The sequence below is a fragment of the Anguilla anguilla genome, chromosome 7, assembly GCF_013347855.1.
Source record: "Anguilla anguilla isolate fAngAng1 chromosome 7, fAngAng1.pri, whole genome shotgun sequence".
NCBI lineage: Eukaryota > Metazoa > Chordata > Actinopteri > Anguilliformes > Anguillidae > Anguilla > Anguilla anguilla.
This window is the reverse complement of record NC_049207.1, coordinates 22,530,789-22,549,945: the sequence shown is the minus strand read 5'-3', so window position 1 is coordinate 22,549,945 and position 19,157 is coordinate 22,530,789. Positions and strand designations below refer to the sequence as shown.

The following is a 19,157-nucleotide window of genomic DNA, read 5'->3' as shown; positions in this document are numbered from 1 at the left end:
ATACACACATCCAACAGTCTAATGCACATATTCAACAGTCTAAAGCACACATCCCAGTGTCTAATACACACATCCAGTAGTCGAATACACACATCCAACAGTCAGTGCTGCCGGTGTGGAGCTGAATCATAGCACAAAAGAAACATACTGTGTCCCACACACACGGTTTAACACTCCCAAGTGAAACGCATTGGCTGCGTGACAAAGGAAACATTTCGAGCAGGTAGGTCTCCGTCAGTCCTGCAGCCCCCCCCCCCACCCTCCCCCCCCAAACCTGGCCCAGTCTCAACATCATTTTTATATGCCGACAGTCGGACCCAGGAGAGAAAACTACCGGACCACCAATCAGCATCATCTCCCCGAGAGCTGTGCTGCCTGGGTCTGCTCAGACACAGCGTTTCTGCAGACCACAACCGAGCAGTTCCAGCACAGTAATGGCTTTCCCATGGGCTCAACGGAGGGGCTGCTAACACAGTGTGTATCACACAGACCTGTCTCTGGATGGGGTACTGCTGTCCCTCTTTCCGGATGGGACACTGCTGTCCCTCTCTCCGGATGGGGTACTGCTGTCCCTCTCTCCAGATGGGACACTGCTGTCCCTCCCCTGCCGGGTCCCCTGGGCCCGGTTTTCTGAGCGCTCTGATAAATGGCGGACGGGGCGTTTCTTACTGGCTCGCGGTTGGAGGCCCGAGCTGCAGGAATGGAAAGGGTGTTTCACCGCAGCGGTACAGTGATCTAGGATCACTGTGGTCACAGTGCCCCCCCCCCCCTCGAGGAATGGAATGCTCCAGCGTAAGGAAGATGGACAGAAATAGCTCCTTTAAGATGTCAGCCTGATTGCGCGTACAATGCGTCTGTGGTCAGACCACCCCCCCCGCGGGTCTGTCTGGGCTGTGGGTGGAGGAGGGGGGTGGAGGTGGTGAGGGGGTTAGATGCTTAACTCCATACAAAGGGCGGGAGTAGGAGATTACCTCTGGTGTTTTAAGCTGAAATGGATCTTCAGAGTTGAACCGTGGTTCACTTGGCAGTCTGGTGACGGTAACTAATTGAGTGAGTGTGGCTGGCCCGATTCTGTTTTGGACAGACGGTGAGACACGGTGTCAGAAACGCCATACCGGTGCAAGTGCATGTCTTCTCGTGACATCATCGCACTGCTCGGCAGCGCATGCGGCGACGTATCCCTGCTTGGCCACCAGAGGCGCTGTTCCCTTGCAAGAATCCATTGATGCTCTGTGATTAATGTTTGAGGCAAGAGGATCTGCACCGTGCGCCCCAATGTTCCAAACCCCTTCGAGGGGAGGGACTCCTGGTGCAGTTGTCAGAAATGTCTTCCAATGGGAAGGGCTTCATGACCAGCGATAATGGAGGAGGAGGAGCAGCAGCAGCAGTAGGAGGAGGAGCAGCAGCCAGGGGAGGAGTTGGAGGGGGGGGGGAGTCCTCTGCCGAAGCTGCCGCAGTTCCTCGCGTGCCCCACAGGGGGCGCCGCGAAACCGCGTCTCTCCTCGGGGGTGCCGACCTACGTTCTGCCCCACTGCCCCGAGCCCCCCACCCCCTCCCCAGGTCTTTGTGTCCCCCTTTGAGAGCGCCGGCCGCCCCCGTCAGGCCCCGGGGGGGGACGCGGAGAAAGAGCCGGAGCCGGGGGGTGGGGGTTGGGTTGGGGGCGGGGGGGCCGCGAAGTCCGCCGGGAGCCCTGGGGTCGCGGCGTCTCGCTGCTTGGGTGTTTGTTTGCATGTTAGACGCGGGAGCGCCGCAGGGCTTATTTTTTTTGGGGGGGGGGGGATGGGGGACTTTTTTTTACCCCCCTCTGATGAGATGCTCTGGTACGCACGCGTCACGTGAAGCGGAGCCGCCATCTGCCCCCCCACCCCTCACCCACCCCACCGCGATCGGCACGGAAAGCGAGGGCGAGAAGACGCGGAGGGTTCAGCCCCGACACAAAGCCGGGGAGAGCGGGGGGACAGCAGCCCCTGGAAAGCGTTTTCGGGGGTCAGAAATAAAGATGGCAGGCGTGTAATCCCGGGGAGGGCCCATAAAGCCGCCAGCGCCGCGAGGTGAAAGGGATTCTTCACAGCTCGGCCCCGTTTTGTCCCCGCGTGTCAAACGTTCCTTTTTCCATAATACTGAACTTCTTGTTTACGGTTCTTTCCAAGGGACGCTCAAACAACCCCTAACCCCCCTTTCCCCCCACCTCCTTCCTAAACCACCACCCCGTCCTGCTCCGCTGGACCAGGACGGAGCCCATGGGAATCGAGTTTCAGGTTTGGGGGCTACGGGGGCGAAGACACCCAGCGTCCCGCGCGGCCTTCTCCCTCCTCTTGTCAGGACGGGGACTGGCCAGAATTAATGAGCTTTTGATGACAGGGAGTTCTCTTTTTTTTTTGTTTTGTTTTTTGTTTTTTGTTTTTTTGCTGGTTAGGGCCACACAAAGCCCAATGGCAGACCTTCGAGACATGACTCTTCAGAGGGGACTGCCCTAAGCCCCACAAAATCCTCCCTCCCCCCTCCCCCCCCTTAACCCCCCGCCCGCACACCCCCCCCCATCCTCCCCTTGTCCCGTCTGTCATTCGTCTGCCAATCTCCCGGTCCATGGCGAATTCTGGCCCCTCTTTATCCCTCTCTCTTTCCCACAGGGTTTGCCAGAGCCGGCCCGGTGCCTGGGTTCCAGGGAGACACACTGCTGCTGGCCTTCATCGACTTGAGACAAGTAGGTCTTTGTTTTTTTTCCTTTTTCTTCCCTTCTTTCTGCTTTCCTTCCCCCCTTCTGTTTTTCTCCTGTTTACCCCCCAACATCACCTCCCCAACCCCCCACCGCCTCCCAAAACCTCTACCCCAACCTCACTCTTGTTCACATTTTCCTTGTGAGTGCTGAAGTCTCTCACTCGCTCGCTCTCTGGAATGGTCTGTCTCGCTGTGTGCGTGTGTGTGTCCGTATGCGTATTGCATGTACGTATGAACGCATAATGTGTGTAAGTACATGGGTTTTATGGGCCCAGGTAATAGTTGGGCCACATTTGGAGGTCACTGGCCTGGCAGGGTGGGTCTGGGGTATAGTTTAACGGTGAGGTTCAGGGATGTCCCGAACACCTTCCCTTTCCGTCGGGATCTTCGGTCGCGGGAGCCCCTCAGTCGACACCCAGGAAAGCTAAAGCCCCAAATCTCTGACTCCCTGTAGAGGACTGGCCAAAAAAACAGCCTCACAACAACCAAGACGCCAAAGAACAAAACTACCCCCCCCCGCCCCCCACTCCCAAAAACCCATCTGCCCCCCAACCACCCAGCTAGCCCGGGTCCTGCCCTTTGTCTTCCAGTCCCAACCCCAGATCCTCTGTTGGGCCACGGCGGGGACAATAGGGGGTCGAACCGCGGCTTTTGGGGTCTACCTCTGTGGGAGCGGCCTAGCAGGTACCCATCCCCATCGCTCCCAAACGCCAAACGCTTGGAGACTGGGGGGAATGGGGGTGATAGGGGGGATGGGAGTGGGGGGGGGGGGGGGGGAGGGGGCAGTCTCTGTGGTGGCGGGGGGTGGTGAGAGGGGATGGGAAAGAATGATGGCGGCATTGACTCCCCCCTAAAGACGGAGCGGCCAACCTGCGCCGGTGTCAGGCGCTCTGAGCGCAAGACGGATGGGCCGGGCAGCAGGATGAATGTGCTGACAGACAGTGACGGATGCCTCTTTCTTCCACTAAAACAATCCCGTTTTGTCCGCCCTGCCACGATGATGCAGTGCCGCTTGTTTTCCCCTCCGCGGCTTACTCCTGACTTCACTGAGGCGCTTGTGTTTTTGTGTTTTTTTCGCTTTGTTGTATTTTTTCTATTTTTTTTTTTTTCCGGGGACCAAGGAGTAGAAGAGGGAGGAGGAGGAGAAGGAGGAGCAGGGGGTTCACATAAAAAAAAAATGGTTCACATAACTTTTTTCCCTTTTTCATGCTCTGATCAGAAGCAGCTTGGAAGACTCTGCCTGTTCTTGTTATTATTATTATAATTTCAAAGTGGGGAGGGGGGGGGGGTGATTCATGCCCCCATCTCCCCCGCCCATTCCCCCTTTGGCGCGGCCCTTTCATGTGGCTGTTCTGCTGATCCGGGAGTCAGAACCGTGGAGCTGACCCGAGTGTCCCTCGCCCCGCCGGTGCTGAATGGGCCCGATAAATCACCCTGAAGGGCTCCTGTGTCCCCGCCTGGGATGCTGTGGGACAGGCATTCGGCAGACAACGAGGTCCGGAAGCGTGGGGGGGGGGGGAGCCCCAGGGGTGGGAGCCGGGGCGGCCTGCGGTGCCCGCCCCCGCCCCCCACCTTGCTGGACGTGAGAGTGTGAGAGATGGTGAGATCTCGAGATTTTGCGACGGAGCGAATCGAGTCGCGATGGCAAGGTGCATGAGCGGGAGACGCTCACGAGAGAAGAAGAGTCCACTCTGGAAAGAGTGGAGAGATGACTTACCTGGAAGGAGAGAGGACAGGATGAGATTCTGAGAGAGGGAAAGAGTGAGAGGGGAGGACTACTCTTTCATGTGACTTGTGTGTGTGTTAGGCTCAGAAGGCTTGTGTAGAAGCTCCTCCTCTCACGCAACACAGAACGTCCTTCAAGCAAGTACCATAACAGGGACTGGAGGGTTGTGATGTCACCCTACTCAGAGTAAACCGAGGACCTCCACCAATCAGAGAGTACAATGGTAATGGCAAACAGAACAAGACCGAACATGACTGGTGGATACTTTCTGGCGATACTTGCAAGCACCTGTGTGGGAATGACCACATAGTTGCCAGAAAGTATCCCCCAGTCAACACTGGCATTGTTCGATTGATTGGTACAAAGGTACTCCATGATTGCTGGGGTTCCTTTCTGTTTCCTGTGAGTAAGTTGCCATCATTGGCCTGTTATCCCGATGATACTTTCCCTGGTCCCGCTCGAGAAGCTCTGTCATAGTCACACTGCTTCCATTGGAGTTAGTTTGTGGGACAAGTTCCCGTTAAAGTATTTTGGTTTGGATTGCCTCTCGTGTGTTGAGTATATGGGAATACAAGTAGAGGAAGTGGAGCTTGACTGCATCATTTCACTGCTCAGAACCCTGTTTGCACACACCTGCCTTTAAGGGTATATCAGATGGACAGGTTGACATTCCTCAGCAGTCACCACTGCGTGGCCCCCTGAGGGGGTTCGTTGACCCGTCCCGGACCCAGAATGCTTTTTAGTGGATCATTTTTGAAACGTCAGCTTTGGGGAAGGGTGGTGAATCATCATTGGCAAAGCCAATAGGGCATCAATGCCACAACAGAAGGCAAAAATTTGACATGTAGTGCATCAAGGCCAAAAAGGACACTGTCCAAAGTCACAAGGAAAATGAGTATATACATGTAAAATTGTTAAAACCGAGCCTGTTCATTTTCAAAGTATGGCATTTTTACGAGAATAAGAAGAGCGTCTTCCTATGTATTGTTAAATAAAAAATAATTTATATAGGCCTTTCCATTGTTTTCCTCAGATTGTTTATGTAAGCCAAGTAAAAATTTGCCATTTGCTAGCAGGTTACCTGCCAGTTCAAGGTTGAACTGTTTGCTTATGGCCAGTATCACCAAAAATGTTCTGTCCATTTAGCTTATTTCCCTAAAAAAAAAAAAACGAATTTTGTCTTCAGAAGTTGTGTTTCTGAATGCCACCAGTGGCGGCTGGCTGCTGTCATGCTGATGCAGATCTCTCTCTGCAGGCAGTGCTCATTTGCACAGGCTGGACTTGGTTTTCATACAGCTTTGGGAAAAAATGTGGCTTGGGTTTTTCATTTATTTATTTATTTTTTTACATTTTTTCCTTAGATTCCATGTTGGGAACCAAACGATATTCAAATATCTAATGATTGGGACATATGCTTCACATTTGTGGGGGAGGATAATTCATTTTCATTGTGTGTCTCCGAGGCCTGTTTGGACGGAATAGTAACCTGTGATGTCACAGAACCACATGCAATATGATTGGAGGACAGCAAGTGTCCCTGATCAGAGTGCCTTGAGCATCCTTACGACAGTAGTCCCATTAGGCATGATCATGGCTACTGATATGACTTGCACGTTAAGTGTTAGTTAATCACACAATTATTTTGTGTGAAATTTATGATGAATTTACCTCTGAGTGCTCAAGGAAAAACTTGCAGCAATTTCTTCTAATATATGTGGCTGACAATGCCTAAAAGTGCATAATTGGAATATAACATGCTATTTATAATAATAAATTATTATATTGGCGACGGTGATACATAGCCTGAGACTATGTACATGAAGCATGTGCGTGTGCAGCATATTCATGTGTGTATGTGGGTGCAAGGTGCGTGTGCAATGTATGCGTGTGTATGTGTGAATGTGTGTGTGTGCAGCGTATGCATGTGCGTGTGCAGCATATCCGTGTGCTTATGTGTGTGCATGCGCAGCACACGTGTGTTCACCTCCTCGTGTTAGCATGGCGGAGGCCCCCGCCCTGTCCTCCTGCAGCTCGGAGCTCCGTAAACAGGCCCGGTGGCTCCTGGTCGGAGCTCTGCGGCTATATTTAGCCTCCCTCTCTTTCTGGGGTGGCTGTGGCGGAGGGAACCCTTGGCTGCCCTCGCGTGTGGGAGGCCTGCCGGACCGTGCGGTTCGACGGCCCCCGCCGGGGCACGCGCTCCGGGCCCCCGCTGTGTCTCCACTCCGCCCGCCCCAAATTCCTCCCGGGGTTTGGGGGGGAGGGGGCAGGGCCGTGGGGATTGGGGTTGGAGGGCTGTGGGATTGCGGGCGAGGGTTCAGCGTACAGGGGGCCCAGGTTTGGCGGAGCGCCACGCTGAGGGTGCGAGGCAGTTTGGAGTACGGTCCTGGGGAACCGGCGGGTGGGATTCGCGGTGGGCGCGGCGGCCCTCGGGCCTCGTCGCAGGTGTCGGGGCCGGGCCCCGCCCGTCTGTCCCGTGGCCGACGGACAGAGGGACGCGTCGGGAGCCAGGCCGGCTCGGGGCGCTCTGCGGGGGGGGGGCACAGCTGTGCCTTCTCCGGCGCGTCGGAGCCCCAGAAGTCTGCCGCGAATTCCTGCGGCGCGTCTGCAGGCACAGTCCCAGAATTCTTGGGAAGCCGTACTAACAGGCCAGTGGAAAAAGAGAAAACTCACTCTCACTTTGTGTCTGCCCCCCCCCCCTCCCCATTCGGTGTGATGTCCCACAGTAGGGGTCAAGCGTCACTGACATCTCGCCACTCCGAGCTCTTAACTGCACCCGTCTCCTCTGACCTTTCACCCCTCTTGACCTTTGGGGGTCACCACAGCGTGATGCAAGCGTGCCCATAGGCAAAGGGGGTCTTTGGTTGGGAGGGAGGGATTCCGTGGTGCTGTAAATGAGTTTACCCTGAACACTTCTCTCTTTCTCTCTCTCTCTCTCTCTGTTTTTTTGTCCTATTCTCTCTTTCACGCCAAGTCTTCATCCACCTCCATCTCTTAGTGTCGCTCTCCCTCTTTCTCAGATTCAAGTATGCTTTCTTGGCATGATTACGCTAGTAAGTCATTCAAAGTAAACAAAAATTGAATGTGTTAAAAAAAAGTGATAACATGAAAATGTATTAAATGTATCAATAATTTTCATGTTAATGATCAGGATGATATAACATCTGGAAATAATACTGTTAGTTATTCTATCACTATGTTTTATTACAGTTTTGGGAGTGTGTGAGGTCCTGCTATCAATATAATATGCTCCCTCAGGCTATGACTAACTTCTGCTAACTGGACAGCCAGACATCATCTCTCTTTCTCTCCTTCTCTTTCTTTCTCTCAGTCAGTAATTGTTGCTCTGTTCAGTATCTGTATCGCAGGCTGTTATATTGTTGAGGCTTGCTGTGTGCAATGTCTCAATCCATTGCATTGAGACTGTGTTCAGTATTTCTGTCTTGCATTATTGAGAGTTGATGTGTTCAGTGTGTAAGTCTGTTACATTGTTGAGAGTTGATGTGTTCAGTTTGTAAGTCTGTTACATTGTTGAGAGTTGATGTGTTCAGTGTGTAAGTCTGTTGCATTGTTGAGAGTTGATGTGTTCAGTGTGTAAGTTTGTTACATTGTTGAGAGTTGATGTGTTCAGTATCTCAGTGTTGCTTTGTTGCGGTACAGACAGTTTAGTGATTCGGTGTGTCACTGGGGATGGTAATGTTCAGTAGTAGCCTTCAAGGGCATACATGCGATCCTGTAGTAGTGTTCAGGGAAGCTACAGGGGTTTATTGGGGTGAGCTTTTAGAGAGTGTTCAGCTGACCCGGAGTGGAGGAATGTTGGCGTCCAGGCATTCAGGAGGGGGGGAGGGGGGTTTTAATTCCCTGGAAGGGGTCCACCCCAGATCAGAGAACGTTTGCCTCTTACTCAAAAGCACAGTCATGGAGCATTTCTGAGATGTCATGGATTCTGGAGTGAGTATCTGCAACTTGGAACACAGAAAGAATGTGCTTTCCTGACATTTGTTAACATTTATGTACCGTCATTATGGCCCCCACTAATTGTGTGCTGCTGGGGTCAGGAAAAAAAACTACGAGTCAGACTAAATCTCGCTTGTTTCTCTTCTGCGGTTTGAGAAACCTCGCCTCTCTGGTGCAACGAGAGTTGAAGAGTTTGGACGTTGAAACCTTATCTAGGGCCTGTTACTACAGGAAACCCAAATCGAGCAGAACATGTTTGACAGCTAGTACTTACCGGAGACCGAAAAGCCTACCAAAATCACCCTGCCAAGTCCTCAGGCTCAGACACCCATGCGCATGTGATGTCTCTATCGCGCCACGCCAGCTAGTTCCAGCTCCAGCTTTGCTGACCGGGGTTTCTGCAGCCCGAAACCTTAATGTTCGGGGGAGTGGCTTCTGGGGAAGGCGTGATCAGAGAGCCGATGTCATGCGCCTCTCTCATGGGTGGGCGGGGTTTCGCCGATAGGGGTCGCAGGAGCGCCTGTGCACTTGGGCTCCAGTCTCGCTCTGTCTGTCAGATACTGTGGGTCATATACAGAAGTCCCCATAATGGCACGGAATAGCAAGTTGTCACACACACACACACACACACACACAGGCACACACAACATGTATCCATACACAAGCATACGCCCTCACAAATACACTCCTGCACCCACGTTAAATCTCAGCAATGCTGACACACACACCCTCTCACGCTCACGTGTGACTCAGTGTCATTTGTTTGTTTATGTTAATGCTCTCTGTTTAACAGCTTTCAAGATTGTTATGGTGACGCGAGTGCTGACTTGCCGCGAGTGGAAATGCCCGGTTCTTCCCGACCGTTTGGGAAGCGTTGTTTCTGTCTGACGTTCAAACCGCCTGGAATGGGGTTTTCGGCAATTTCCCAATGGCAGCCCTTTCCCGGTTGAGGACGGTCACCCTCGTCCCACAGATGCATGGCATTCCTGGACCGTGCCTCAGTGAGACGTGAGCGTTGCATCACTGTGTTCCCTGCAGAGCTGAATCCCCCAGGGCGTGTGTGAGGACTCACCAGGTGAGGGTCAGGTAGAGTTCAGGTGCTTGCAGCAGGTGCCCTCTCTCTGCAGAATCTGACATTCTTCAGGGGCTGCTGTAATGGGAGCTTTTTCCCTTCTCTCTCCTCGCTCACTGGAAGACATGGCGATGGAGACAGTGAGGGAGAATGGGGATCCGGGTTCTCCGGCTAGCCCAGAGTCGTCTCCTGTGTTCGTCTTCCGCCGCACGCCTGCCAGCGCTCCTAACTCTGGTGGGGAGGGGGGGGGGGGGGGGGGTAGCACGGGGAAGGCCAGGGTTCAGATGGAGTAGGGTGATGGGGCATGTCTGCCGGATCTGTGGCCCCCCTGCAGATGCAGAGAGAGGAAACGGTGTAAATGGCACGGAGCGACCGAAGAGGGAAGACTTTTGACTCTGGCTTAAGCTGAAAACCACACTTGCGGATCAACTGGACAAAAAGAAATAAGAAACAGGGCTGCAGCCGGGCCCTCTGATAGGGCTCAAATGAGAGCCAGACTGCACTTACTCTCTAAGAACACTCGCCGATCACCATGTCGAGGGGTTGGGGCATAGCGTTCCCCCCCCCCCCCTTACTCGTCTTCCTCGCACTCCACATGGCTGAGACGTCTGGTGGAGGGTGTCACAGTTACCCTCGGATTTTTAGTGTGGGTCCCCCCCCTCCCCCCCCCCCCCCCAGTGTGTGCCTGTCTCTATTCAGTGGGGGCATTAAGGCTTGTGCTCGCTCGAAGCTCTCTCTGCGTCAGCAGCGTCACGGTCACCCTGGGGTAAAAGATGAACGCTGGAAACTCATCTGAATGCGTCCGCCAGTGGCCTTTGTGCAGCCACCAACGTTTTGCACTTGCTCCCCCCCCCCCCCGCCAGCCCACCCGAATCTCCCAATGGGGACAGTGTAACAATGGCAATAATGAATTCTTCCCAAAAGATTAGGCTTTGCCAAATTCCTCAGTGCTTGGAAACACTTCCATCTTGGTATGCAAACCTTGTCCATCCAACCAGCTAATTTAGCAAAATGAAGGGGAAAAAAGGAAACGCAGGATGAAAATGTGCAGAAATGTGCTCTGAGAGAGAGGGACGTGAGAATTGGAGCGTGGGGCGATTCATTTCTCTGTTTCTTGTGGATCTTTGGCACTTGCAGCCGACCGTTCACAATGGAGGCCCATTACTCACCCCCTGTGCCACTTCCTGGTCAGGGCCGAAGGGTCCGTGTTTTTCGGCACGGCCCCCGTGTCCGCGTTCCTGGTCGGGGACTCGCCGTTTGGACCGGTGGCTGACAGGCGTCTGGGGCCCAGCGGGTCGGTGCGCCGGGTCGGTGCTGGTCCGAGTCTCGGAATATCGGGTTACAATGTTGGTCTGTTAGTGTTGGCATGCTCGCCCGAACTCCAGGGGTGAGCAGTCACACGATACGGGATGCCCCGGGCTCCCTCAATAATCACATTAGCACCTCGGCTCCTCCCCCCCCCCCCACCCTCGTCTCTCCCCCCCTCCCCCGACACTGAGCAGTTCTGAGCCTGGCGGGACACCCAGTCGCCCCGGCGACCTGCCCCGGCGGGAACCTGATCGACTTTCAGATCCGCTTGTTTTTGGGGAGGACCGGAATGCGCCAATAAAACAGAAGAGGGGGTGAGGAATGTGCTTGTCCACCCTCCTCTCCTCTCCTCTCCTCTCAGAGAAAGGCTTCCTCTTCCTGCTGGAGATAAGAGGAGAGAAGCGAGTGTCAAACTTAGGCCAGCAGCAGGGGGCCTGTAGGGCCGCCCACTTCCTCCTTTATCGCCAGCGGCAACTTAGGGGGCCCGCCTTCAAATCCTTCAGCGCGTCGTCGCCATCGCACACAGGAGCCGAGGTATGGGCTGACAGGGTCTTCCCAAAGAAAGGTCTTCATCCTCGAAACGTGGCTTGTGGGGTCTCGACGCGTGCTTTGTGCAGCCTCCTGGGCAAGTACTGATGGGTTCCTTCAAACAGTAACAACCAGCCCCACCAAACCTAAAACAAGACCAGGTCAAAACCTAGTATATAGCTGGACCGGCCGACCAATGGTGTAACTTCATCACTCACTCAGTCACTCAGTCACTGACATTCGCGTTTATTGGCTGGACTGTTGCAGTTCAGCCAATATGTCACCTGTCATGATAGTCATATGTAATATTTGTAATATGTTGAGTGAGTCGCCATAGTCTTGTGATTTTAAGTGCTCTTATGCTTCCCTGCGGGGTAAATGAGATGAAAACAGGCCCTTGGTAAATGTACCATTTTACAAGCTAACTGGTGCTTGTCGTGTAGAAGCCCCTACGCTGTGTATCACGTGGAAGCATCGGGAGGTCTTTGGAGCCGGACGGGCGTGTAATGAGTCACAGGGCCAGCTTTCGCTGCGTGCGTGTGCGCGGTCTTCCCGTCGCTGCCGGGCTCAAACGGGCCCTAAGCGGCGCTCCGGCCCCTCCGCCGCTCGATGGAAAAACGGCGCCCTTCAAAGACGCGGGCGCCCGCAGAACATGGCGTCCCTCTCCCCTCCGCGCCGAGCACATGCTCGAGCCCTCCTTTCATTTTCCTGCCTTCAAAGTGAATAAGAAATTCCAGCTGGGTATCGGGCCCTTCTCAAAGCCTCGGTAATCCGTCCCAGAGCTAACCGAGGCCAGTGACGTCACTCTGGAGGTTTGGGCAAAGGCCCTGCGCCACCCCCTCCTCCCCACGCATCGCCCACTGGTCCTGTCCTGGGACGCTCTGTTCCGCATGGTTCCTATTACGGCTCAGTATTTACTTCAGTTCTTCACCCGTTTGTTTGTTGATTTGTGTGCTCATTCCGCCCCCGTCCCCCCCCAAACCATCAAAAAAATGACAGCACACATGCACACAAACACGCACACATGCATGAATATGCACACACACACACCTTTACAAATTCACACTCGGATGCACACATGTATATGAGCACATATATGTGCATACACACAAGGATGCATGCATGTATTTGCACACACATATATACTCTCTCTCTCTCTCTCTCTTGCACACACACACACACACACACACACTGTTAATCCTCTCTCTCTGGTCTTCTCAGAGGTTTGTGAATTTTCCTCTCTATGGGCCTGGAGAACGTTGCACATTAACTTTGTGAATGAGCGGCTTTACCCAGATGCCACTGAGCTAACCTCATCAGGTTGGGCTAGGTCAGCGTGCGGTGATCCTTGGCAGTGGCTAACTCCACATTACTCGTGGGGACCTGTCTGCTCTCAGGGGCCGTTGCTAATGCTGTTTTCCAAACTGTGCTGCGCTGGCTTCCCCGGAAGGGTTAAACGGTTATAATGTGACATCACTGCCTCTCTGAAACCCCGAGGTCAGTATGCAGGTGCTGGGGGAACAGGGGCCTAGTGGAGATCTGGTAAAAGGAGAGGTTAATCTCCACCAGGTGTGGTGGACTGGGGATGAATGGAGATCTGGTTAGAGGAGAGGATATTCTCCACTGGGTGTGGTTGACTGGGGATGAGGGAAGATCTCTTCCTGGTCTCCCACTTCCCTGCCTACCGTTGTCAGGTAAACTAGAATAAGGCCACGCCTAAATGCCTTTCGTGACTTCCATTTAGTGAGCCCTAGTCTGTTCCCTCTTCCTGCAACCCCAGTCTAAATGGAAAATCAGGATGGCCGACGCTGTGAACTCCGAAGCCAGAGTCCTGAGAGATGCTGATGAATCAGGGATTTGTGGGAATGAGCGAAATCTGCTGTACGCTGTGGTTTTAGGGGTCGGTGCAGTGGTGGGAAAGGGCCTCTTAGTGCAGGTGCAGTGCAGCGTCTTAGAGAAACGTGGCCGTCGCCCGTGCTGCTGCAGAGCCGCCTTCTCTTTCCTGGTTGACCGCGTCCCTTTCAGAGAGCTTCGAGCAGCGTGATCACGGCCAAGCTGACCTGGCTCGCAGCTGGGGTCAGGAGGTAGTGGTGCTGGGACTGGGGGGGGGCGGAGGGGCGGAGGGGTTGGGGGGGGCGGCGCTGGGGCGGCATTCTGCCGAATCTGGGCGGCGAGCCCACCACCAGAGTGCATGAACCCTGGAAAAGTACATCTGCTGTGGATCTGCCAGTCAGGGCAGCCTGGAGCGGAGCACAACGAATCCTCTCTCCCTCTCTTTTTCATTCCTTCTGTCTCCCTCCCTCCCTCCCTCCCTTTCTCCCTCGCTCCTGCACTTCCTCTCTCCCTTTCCTTCACTCCCTCTCACTCTCTTTCACTACCTCACTTTCATTCTCACTCCCTCTGTGTTTCGCTCCCTCTCTCCCATTCTCCTTCTTTCACTTCCTCTCTCCTTCTCTTTTTTTTTAACTTTTTCTCCATGTCTTCTTCACTCCTTCACTCCTCTTCTATTTCACTCCCTCTCTCTTTCTCCCTCTCCCCCCACTGCTATCTAAGCCCTCTGTGTGGGCTGTGTTCAGTAGCTTGAGGGGTGAGATGGGGGTTGGGAGTGGGACAGGAGGGGTGAGGGGGAGCGGTCCACAGGGGGCCGTATATGGGACCCAATGGTGAATGAGGGGATTTGCCCACCTCCTGTTGCCTGCCTGCCTCATCTCTGCTCCTTCAGTCCCTGACTTGCCCCTTTGTAATCTCATTGGGCGCTTCAGTCACATGACACGAGTGACCTCGCTCTCCCGCTCACCTGTCTCACGGTCCCGTGCTAGCGGGTCTGCTTCGCGGCCACGTCTCTCAGCGCAAAGCAGGCCGAGATTGACGGGCCCCGTGAGTGAGAGAAGGCCGTCTCTCCTCCTCTCCAATCCCTTCATCGTTTCCCCCACAGTCACAGCGCCGGTGCTAGGCTCGTAGCCGTCCTCTGTGTGACCCCCACGCGAAGAGAACATTCTGTCCAATGAAGACGCCGGTCTCCTCCGCGGTGCTGCTAGGCGGCAGGCCCGGCTACAGACCCAAGGTCAGGGAGGGAGCCCTGCTTCTGTGGGCCAGATGGACCTGCAGAGAGAGGCATGGTTCGCATCAGAGTCCCCGGGTCTAACTGCCACCCATCCTGACTGGGTAGCTCTGTTATATCTCTCTCTCTCTCTCTCTCTCTCTGTTATACAATCAGCAGGGGAGCTCCGGGCAAAAAGCAGGGGGAAACAACAACAAAAGAAAACAATTCAAAATAAAAAGCAAAGAACAATAGTCTCTCTCTCTTTCTTTTTGTCTCTTTTTTTCTTCTCCTCTTTCCATCTCTTCCTCCCTCTTTCCCTCTCTCGTTGCGCTGTCTCCCTCTTCCTCTCTTTCTTTCTTTCTTTCTCTCTCTCTAGCTCCCTCCCACTCTCCCTCTCTCTCTCTCTTTCCCTCTCTCACTCTCTCTCTCTCTCCCCCTCTCCCACTCCCACTCTCTGACTGGGTTCACACTAGCGTGGCAGGGGGTGGAGAATAGCAGGGCTCACCGGGGTTGTGGTTGACTGCCGGATTGAGTCATGGCTGGCTCAGTTTGTGGAGGTGTGAGAGTAGCTGCATTCATCGTAGCAGGTGCTGTAGTGTGGTCAGGATCAGATGAATCTGCCTCAGTAAGATGAGATGGTACTGGCAGGGTTTGGCTGGGTGATGCATGGGGGGGATGAGTGTTGGGTTTGCGCTCGCCAGAGTTTTCCTAGCTGGAGCCCCTGTGAGACACATGTTCATGCACTTCTGCACTTAACAGGTTTCTTATGGTGTGTGTGTGTGTTTGTGTGTGTGTGTGTGTGTGTGTGTGTGTGTGTTTGGGTGTGTGCGTGCACGCTTCTGTGTTTGGGGGTGTGTGTGTGTGTGCATGCCTGTGTGTGCATGTGTGTGCTGGTACTTTTTGTGTTTATGTGCGTGTATGTGTTTGTGTGCATGCACGCGCATTTGTGCGTTTTGGTGTGTGTGTGTGCATTTCAGTGTGTGCGTGTGTGCATACATGCATGTATGTGTGTGCGTGCGCGTATGTGTGCATGTTTGGGTATGTGTATTTGTGTGTGCGTGTTTGGGTCTGTATATATGTGTGTGTGTGTGTATTTGTATGTGTGTTTGGGTGTGTGTGTGTGTATGTGTGCGTGTGTGTGCAGTAATGTAGCTGTTGCATAGGGCAGGAGGCAGGTGCTGGTTGTTCTCAGGCATAGCCGTGAGAAGACAGCCGTGACGTGTGGGCTGTGAACTGGGGCTGGCCCCAGCGCACGCTGGCTGACCTTCCTGCAGTTAACAGCCAGAACTAGGCCAGGTGTAATCACTTTCTTCAGCCACTGATACTGTCTTCCGCCCCAGGGAGAGGGGAGGGGGAGGGGGAGGGGGAGGGGGGGGAGAGTTCATGCTGCACCAGCAATGTGGCCTCCGGCCGACCCTACTCGCATTTCCTCGGTTCTGTAGCCGATAAACTTGCCCCCCCCCCCCCCCTGCATTGTGTGCATTGGCAAGATGGAGGGATGCGGGGGTGGTATTTAAGGAGCGGGGGGGTGGGGGGGGGGAGTAGAGGAGGGGGCACTGACCTTCGAACAACCTTGGCTGGTTTCCAGATTGGGAGTCAAGCCGGTTTCAGAGTTCCAGCTCCAGCTTCACCCCCAGTACAGCACAGTGTGCGTCAGGGTTCTGTTTCCCCCAGTACAGCACAGTGTGCGTCAGGGTTCCGTTTCCCCCAGTACAGCACAGTGTGCGTCAGGGTTCTGTTTCCCCCAGTACAGCACAGTGTGCGTCAGGGTTCTGTTTCCCCCTGTACAGCACAGTGTGCGTCAGGGTTCTGTTTCCCCCTGTACAGCACAGTGTGCGTCAGGGTTCTGTTTCCCCCAGTACAGCACAGTGTGCGCCAGGGTTCCGTTTCCCCCTGTACAGCACAGTGTGCGTCAGGGTTCCGTTTCCCCCAGTACAGCACAGTGTGCGTCAGGGTTCCGTTTCCCCCAGTACAGCACAGTGTGCGTCAGAGTTCTGTTTCCCCCAGTACAGCACAGTGTGCGTCAGGGTTCTGTTTCCCCCAGTACAGCACAGTGTGCGTCAGGGTTCCGTTTCCCCCAAGTACAGCACAGTGTGCGTCAGGGTTCCGTTTCCCCCAAGTACAGCACAGTGTGCGTCAGGGTTCTGTTTCCCCCTGTACAGCACAGTGTGCGTCAGGGTTCCGTTTCCCCCAAGTACAGCACAGTGCGCGTCAGGGTTCCGTTTCCCCCAGTACAGCACAGTGTGCGTCAGGGTTCTGTTTCCCCCTGTACAGCACAGTGTGCGTTAGGGTTCCGTTTCCCCCAGTACAGCACAGTGTACAGCATCAGTGGCCCATTTGCAGTGATTTTCAGTTAAACAGTGACCCCCCTGTCCAAAAACGGCCCTTATCAAAAGGAGTGGCTCTTAGCTCTCTCCAAATACCCCCCAACACAAGCTTGGACTTCACCCCTGTGCTCCCACAGTCAGCTCTCTAATGTCTTCCCAGAAAGCTCTCTTTATGAGCGTGTAATTACCGCTGATGAAGGTTCCAGTTAGACCGTCCGCGGGAGTTTTCCAGCATTAAGGGCTGTAGAAACCCCCCCGGAAACCGCGCCTCGCCCTTCGGGACGAGTCGCCGATCTTTGAGTCACGCGTCCGTTTCGATTTCGCTTTTTCCGCTTCCTCCGCCAGGCCCGGGGTCGTCTGGAGGCGAGAGAGTTGCGGGCCAGGTCACTCTGCATCGCGACGAAATGAGTTTCGCACGGGAGAGTCTGGGAACGGCTTCAGAAGCACGGCTCGCTGAGACCCCTGATGTTTTGTTTTTTTTGTTGCCCTTATCACCTTCCGGCCCGTCGTAAAAACCTGGAGCGGTCAGAGAGGCGTTGAGTGACTCAACCGCACCGCGCAAACGTTTAAATCTCCTCCTCGACAGCTCCAGTTCGAGCTTTGTGTCGTTGGGTTTGTTTATTTGCTTAGCAGATGTGCTCTTCCCCAGGGATTTACCGGCACTGTCTTACACGCCCTTTTTAGCCCATTTGTTTTCAATGTGATGGACTGAAGCCACATACCCGACAGGAAGCCTCCGATTGGGGGGGTGCACACAGTCTGCTCCTCTGAACCTGCCTCCAAAGCCCCCCCCCCACTCATTGCAGCTTTCCTGCATCAGTGCTGGAGCTTCTTCTGACCTTTAGTCTTAGTAGGATGGTAGGAGACTATAGGAGGAGTCCAGGTAAGATGGGAGGAGACCATAAGAGGTGTCCAGGTAGGATGGTAGGAGACCATAGGATGATACCAGGTAAGATGGGAGGAGACCATAAGAGGTGTCCAGGTAGGATGGTAGGAGACCATAGGTGGCGACCCGGTGGGATGATAGGAGACCATAGGAGGAGTCTAGGTCGGATGGTAGGAGACCATAGGAGGAGACCAGGTACGATGGTTGGATACCATAAGAGGTGTCCAGTTAGGGTGGTAGGAGACCATAGGAGGAGTCCAGGTAAGATGGTAGGAGACCATACGGTACCTGAAACTTGTTTTACCTGCTCACTTTGTATGCAAGTCGTAGGTTGTCATTTTAAATCCCACAAAGAACGTTTCCGTAGTTCCCACGAGCAGGGAGCTTAACCGTAATCGCTCCAGTGAAATTTATTAATGAATCTGCGCAAGTCGCTCTGGATGAAGGAGTCTGCTGTAATAATAACGTATTGTAGCAGTGATATAATAGTCCTGTGTGTTGCATGCAACTGACATTAGTCTGTATGTAACTGACACGCTCTGTTCCCACCCAGTGAACTGTGTTTGAGCGACCGATCGAGAGGAGGGGGCGCACGTTGCGGCATGAGGGACCCCATCATTGGCCAGGGCTCCCCTTATTCTGCAGCAGAGAGTAGCATCCGGGGAACCTGTGCTTGGGTTGCCAGGTTTCGACCCAAGTTCCCCTTGAACTCTAGACTCCATTGCTTACAGAACCCTTAAAAAATGCAGTTTAAGATTCAAAGGACAAATTGAAAGACGCACACGTGCTCGCACGCACGCACACACACACACACACCCACACACACACCCACACACACACACACACACACTCTTCACCTTTGCTCGTGGTGAGACGCGGGGAGGGGTGCTGGCCCGTGTCTGACCCCCGAACGGCCTGACCGCGGAGGCGTTGCCAGATGTCCTGTGACCAGGGCAGCGCGGGGGGGGGGATGGAGGCTCTGCGTTTTCGACTCTTTCCTGTCTTCTGCTACCTCACGGCCATCAGTCATAAAAATAGCTCCGTCTGCGCGTCTGTCTGTCCGTCTGTCCGCCCGCTGGAGCGGGAGGTCCTGCTGCGCGCGGCGGATAAACCTCCCTAAGCGCTAATCCAGAGGAACGGAACATCAGGGCTTATCCAGCCTCCTTAACGGTTTACCGTCAGCCCCCCCCCTTTGTTTCGGTTGGAAGCGGTCCCCTAACCCCCCCAGTGGAACCGCGGTCTCACCTTAACCACAGGCTCATTACAGGCAAGCTCGCCTAGTTACCCCCCCCCCTTTCCCCCTTCCTCCTCCCCCCGGCCTGGCCTTTCCCCAAACTGAGACCGTTCCCCAGCGCATCACCCCATTTTCCGGTGCATTCCATCCACCCCCCCCCCCACCCCCCCAATTTCTCCTCTACTGTGACTGAGTAGGGCTCACGGCTCTCCTCCTGGTTCCTCCATTCATCCAAAACGGACCCCTCCTCTCTCACCTTCCCCCAGTGCGAGACACCTCTGCCCCCCCGCCCACGCGCGGCGCTGGATTCCTCTGGCAGCCGGCGCGGTCTCTGCGGTTGAACCCTGGGTGAACCGGGCCG

At 54.4% G+C, this 19,157-nt stretch overlaps 1 protein-coding gene across 4 annotated transcripts in view; it reads left to right on the top strand.

The window, feature by feature from the left end:
* exoc6b (exocyst complex component 6B) overlaps window positions 1-19,157 on the top strand; it is a 102,379-nt gene that overhangs the window by 73,305 nt on the left and 9,917 nt on the right. For all 4 annotated transcript variants that reach the window (XM_035426633.1, XM_035426635.1, XM_035426634.1 and 1 more), the window contains one exon: window positions 2,631-2,704. In XM_035426633.1, the coding sequence (XP_035282524.1) occupies window positions 2,631-2,704 (74 nt within the window). The remainder of the gene's footprint in view (window positions 1-2,630; window positions 2,705-19,157) is intronic.